The 5,747-nt window shown below is 37.4% G+C and overlaps 1 protein-coding gene across 1 annotated transcript; it reads right to left on the bottom strand.

The window, feature by feature from the left end:
* Window positions 1-744: 744 nt before the first annotated feature.
* On the bottom strand, window positions 745-2,101 carry LOC143582360 (transcription factor MYB51-like). The gene is made up of 3 exons (XM_077064944.1): window positions 1,886-2,101; window positions 1,625-1,754; window positions 745-1,296 (listed from the first exon to the last, which is right to left on the bottom strand). Exons 1-3 carry the CDS (start codon window positions 2,016-2,018, stop codon window positions 810-812), a joined length of 750 nt encoding a protein of 249 aa, XP_076921059.1. The 5' UTR covers window positions 2,019-2,101; the 3' UTR covers window positions 745-809.
* Window positions 2,102-5,747: the final 3,646 nt, after the last annotated feature.

Genomic DNA, 5,747 nt, shown 5'->3' with positions numbered 1-5,747 from the left:
AAAAATTATCAGGCCCTCGCTTAGTTACTTCAGATTTTTAATCTTGTACGTAATCTCCTGTTTTTACATATTAAATTAAGTGACTGTTCGATTATGTTATTACCTTTTCTTGACTAAGCTACCTGCTCCCACCAAAGGTAACTTTCCATATGGTCATAACACACGATCCAAACAACCAACAAATTCAACATGTCACTCACACTCACCCAACTGGCCAACTTAATTTGTTAAACAACTAAATCACGTTTTATTTCATCCAGAGAATCAAAATTGTCTTTCTTATGGGAAAAAGGTAGCTAGTTATATCGAAATAGTAGTGCAACTGAATACTGATGATGGTTAAGGCTTGGCATCATTGAGGTCTTAGGTTCGAAACTTGACTTAAGGGGTTTCATCCTTGATGATGTTCCTGTGTGAGTCAAGTCTGGAGCGTCAAAATCAGTATGAACGGTTGGAATTTCGTGTAAGGAAGGCTCATTCATGTATTGAGAGTAGTTTTAAACGCGGTTAAAAAATATCGAAATAGTACTTGAATGTTTGACAATTTCATTACATATTTTAGTAAATACTTGAGTTCTAAAGCAGTCGATATTGTTATGTATCTTAAAAGTTCCAGGTGAAACAGTTTAGCGAATATCATTATGCATGTACATTGACGCTCAAACTTCATAGATAACTAAGACCCGACCGTCAGCTCAAAGTAAATACAGCATGATCAGTCTTACGTGGGTTAGCATTATTTTCTTATTATCTAATGGGTAAACTAAAGATTTAAGCCCACGCATTCTATGATCTAAAGGTTTTAACATTTAAGTTAAATGCTTTGTTGGTGTGATGTTGCATTCATTGTCGTAGAAGCTCCATGGCGAACTCGACGTATCATCATATGAATATTGTTGGAAAATGTTGTCAAGAAAAAATTCCTGATTAATGTTATTGAACTCCAGGTCTTCCAATGGGTAGAGTTCTCTCCAAAAGCATTGAAGATCTTCAACCGTTCCCAGGGAACCGATATCGTATGTAAATTCCACTTGGTTTCCTTGGAGAGTAGGACTTATGTCGAATGTAGAGTTATCGTCTTTGTACAGGAGGAAGTCGGCCATGTCGTTAGCATGATTTACGTCCTCCTTTTCATAAACATTTTGAGATTCAGAACATGGTGACATGTTCGTGTGCTTTTTCTTAGACACTTTGATCACTGGCTTGTTTTCTACACGTTTCTTTAGAGTAGTGTGCCAGTAATTTTTGATTTCGTTGTCACTTCTTCCGGGAAGTTTCTTCGCAATTGCAGACCATCTGTGAAAAGTATATCACATGCATAAACACATATTTATGGTAACACAGTCAACAATGACCAGAAAATAAAAACACAAAAACAAATTGGCCACCATTTTCGCTTTGGTGACAAACGAACTTCATAGAGATAGTTTGATGAAAAATTGTAACTGGCTCAGTTAAAATCTCCATATATGGCAATGAACTCCTAAAAGAACTGCCAAAACTCGCATGGGTATGCTTGTAGTGGTAGCAAACTACCTAGAAGTACATATCTTTCAAAAAGAAAAAGAAGTTCAAAAGTACTGCCCTAAACTAAAACTAATCTAAATTATACCCAGCGTTATACCTATTCCCGAGAATTGAATGAAAATGGAGTATGCTTCGTTTTTCGTCTTCAGTAAAGCATCCTTTCTTTAGGTCAGGCTTCAAATAGTTCACCCATCGGAGCCGACAACTCTTCCCGCTTCTTAATAGGCCTACAAACGAAGGAAACAAGTAGTAAAATAACCGCCATAAGGTTGTCACTCACGATCTCCGTTTTAGATTGAACAAACTGTATATGTGATAAGACAAATTAAACATAAAAAACTAGTTCCTTAATGTTTACCGGCATATTTGGGCATATGAGACCAATTCCAGATACCATATCTACTGATATAGTTAATCAACTTTCGATCTTCGTCAAGGCTCCATGCACCTTTCTTCAAGCTTCCTTTCATCTCTCCTTTTGGAGTCCTCATGGCTTTTAAGAATATTTATTGATAGTCTTATATATGGAGCATAACATTTGCAATGAGTTAAGTGACGCACAAGAGTGAGACACCAACATATATAGTGCGTAACTTTTGATGGTCAAATTTGGCGACGTGCCTTTGTTCAAACTTAGAAATTTTGGTGGACAAGGTTATATTGTGTCCTTTCAGGTTATATAGATATTGAATTGCATGTAGTCAAGGAAAGCACATCCATTGAAGGATTATCCATGCTACGCTTTGAAACTATTCGGGTCAATATATGTAATCTGTTAAATTTTATACTGTAATTTATGGATTATACCATATTGCCATCTATTTAATTTATCTATAAATATAAATAGTGTTTACTCAGCGCGCTGTGTCGGAGCAGTTGAAATCTGTTTAACTACCCGTCATATTGCAGCAGTGCACTAATGTGGATCAGGTTGGCAATAGTTAAGTTCATAAAGAAACCACACTAAATTAAAAAAATTAGTCTGTCAACACAGAAAACAGTAACGATGCTCGTGTAACTTATAATAATAAAAAATTAACATACCAAAACGTCCGTCACTATAATGACACTGATTTTAACGCGAGCGTTGTCGGTCCCGACCATTGAGGTGGTGAGTTGGCACGAATCCCGCCGGTTTCGGTTACGTTGTTGCGGTACCAGAACTAACACAAACTGTCGGTAAAATTCGGGAGACGTTGCCTTGGTGAACTTGGGTGTTGGTAAAACTTGAGCATTGTCAGTCCTAGGTAGTGAGGCGACGCGAATTTAGGTTCCTGGTTAAACTTGAGTGTTGGTAAAACCACAACGGGTAAAAACTGAGCGTTACGACGGCGAGCGGATGCAAATTTGTTTAGTATCGGTTACTTTCGTTATGGTATAGACAACGTTGGTAAAACCCAAAAAATAAATACGTAATATTATCATATTAAAAGACTAACATATTAAAGTATTTAAAACTTCGTTTATTCTTTCGCTAAAACCTTGGCGCTGGTAAAACCTGATCGTTTAGGTCTCAGGCATTGCGACGGTGAGGCGACGTGAATTCGGTCGATTTCGTTATGATACCGACACTTAAAATAAAGGGGACAGTAAAACTCGAGCATTAGTAAAACCCGAGCGTTGTTGGTCATGGGTGTTGCGCGATGAGTCAGCAAATTTTGGGCATTGGTAAAACCTAAGCGTTGTCTGTCATGGGTGTTGTATAATGAGTCGGTAATTCTTGGGCATTGGTAAAACTCGAGCGTTGACGCGGTGAGTCGATACGAAATCGGTCAGCTTCAGTTACGTTCGTTACTTACCAGAATTAAAAGTAGGTCGGAAAACCCGGGCGTTAGTAACTCCCAAGCGTTGTTGGTACCGGGAGTTGCTGCGGTGAGTTGGTAAAACCCAAGCATTGTCGGTTTCGGACGTAGAGGAGGTGAGTCGATACATATTCAGTCGGTTTCTGTTACGTTTGTTACAATATAGAAATTAAAACAGAAAAAATTTACAAATTAACGTAACCCCAAAATATTCCACCACTTAGCACGTTGACGATCCTTTCGGCCTAAAATAACCTTTTTGAGTAAAGTGCCAAAATCATCCCTGAGGTTTGACTAAGCATGCAACTTTCGTCCAAAAATTCTTTTTTGTGCAACTAAGCCATCGAGGTTTTGTACTTCTTGCTAATTACCTCCAAATTGTTAACTCCGTTAGATTTTTAACATTAAGTTTGGGGTAAAACGGCCCTTTTAGTTTCATCATTATTTAATATTTTTCAAAATCTAAATCTCTAAATCCCTAAATACCTAAATCCTTAAATCCCTAAACCTCCAAATCCCTAAATACCTGGTGCCGTCACCACACCACCATCGCCAACGTGTTCTTCTTCTTCATCGACTGAAACACTGTCACTCACACAACAACCCTAATTTCCTTTGATCTTAACAGGCACTGATTCTAGAAAAAAGATCGTTGATTTATAGTTCGATTCAGGAACGAAGAACGAAAGTTTATGGTTTGAATTTGGAAAATCTTTACCTGTGATGACCGAGGCTACCTTCGTGTTAATTGAAAATGCTTATTTACAAGTTCTAATTTGGGGTTTCTTCTAATCGGGCTACTATCAAAGTGGCCATATCTGGGCAACGCATGTCTTTTGCGTGATTCTTTGGCGAGGCAGCGCACACCTGTTACTGAGAGCAACTCAAATTAGCTAGTCGACCCTTCGTGCTTCATATCGAACCTTGATGAAGGTTTAATGACTAAATTAGATCCAATGAATGAGCATATTCAAATTGACGAGTTAGGACAAATTTGTGTGTGACAGGAGAGGGTGTAATTCTGCTTCATATTGAACCTTGGTTGTGAGTGACTGGAAATAGTCCCCGGAAAATCGATTAAAGGCGGTGGGGTTTAGCCTGTGGTTCCATGGGGTATGGGGAAGAAAGGGATGGAGTTAGGTTAAGTAGTTATTCTTCTTCTTATTATTATTAGTAAGAAATACTTAAATAGACTGTAAGGCCCCCCCGGGTACCCTACTTTCTCGCTGGTTGGATTTACTCATTCACATATTTTATAAAATCAGAGTTAATTAAAATATTTCGCGGAAATAAAAGTCATTAGTTCATACATAACATAAACATCTTGTCTTAAAATAATATAACATAAGTCTTAAACATAAAACATAAATGACACGGGTGTCTTCTTCATAGCGATGTCAGTCTTTCTCTTATTGCCACGTGTCCTTATCATGCAACTTGTCTCATTCTACTTGCCTGCGTGCATACTGAAAGTCAGCTACGCTGAGTGAGTTCTAGGTAACTAACATACATTACGTTCACTTACTTACTAATACGCGTCCGAAGATACGTATTGATACTTACCTGTTCACCTACTACTCAAACATACATTCATACATTTATTCTTCTTACTGACTACATACCTCGGATACTATAAGATCCGGTCCTCACATACCTTGGATATTCTAAGGGTCCAGACCCTACATACCAGCAATTAATAAGGATCCGGGGTCCTACATACCTTGGATATCCTCAGAGTCCAGTCCTTACTTACCTTGGATATTATAAGGGTCTAGTGCCCTACATACCTCAGTTATTATTAGGGCCCGGTGCCCCTTAACATACCATACTATTCTACCTTCGTTACATTTTCTTTCTACTTCCTTAAATCATAACTAATATAACAACTATGTGCATACTAGTTAAACAATCCATATCATTCACATTCATACGAAACGTATATCTAATATACACTTACCATTTAAGTTAAGTGTATAAATCTAAACACGTCGTAGTATGCACACAGCCCGAAAACATAACACATAAAAGGGGCTAGAACTCACATGGATCCTGTTACATTCACCATTAATAGTAATTCCTTTCTTCAACTGAGCCTGACAAAATGTTAATAACAGACACGTATTAATCCTCCATAATCTTTTGTTATTCATTTCTAAAGTTAACGGGGTTAACCTTTTAAGTTAACCGAAACCGACATGTATTCTTCTTTGTTTAATATGCTTTAACCTCATTTTTACTTATTATTTAATTCTCCTTCTAACTCCTCTTAAATTTTGGTTCTCACACTTTATATGGTATTTACATACATAATATTTTGCAAGTTATCTTACGTTCGTAAGTTCCTTTACATACATAATATTTTGCAAGTTATCTCACGGCGTTTTATATTCAAGTGTTTTCTTAAACGGGTCCCATACG

This window comes from Bidens hawaiensis, unplaced genomic scaffold, assembly GCF_021521415.1.
Source record: "Bidens hawaiensis isolate Kalapana, Puna unplaced genomic scaffold, B.hawaiensis_p1.1 tig00031534_1, whole genome shotgun sequence".
Classification (NCBI taxonomy): Eukaryota; Viridiplantae; Streptophyta; class Magnoliopsida; order Asterales; family Asteraceae; genus Bidens; species Bidens hawaiensis.
This window is presented reverse-complemented; position numbering and strand designations above follow the sequence as displayed.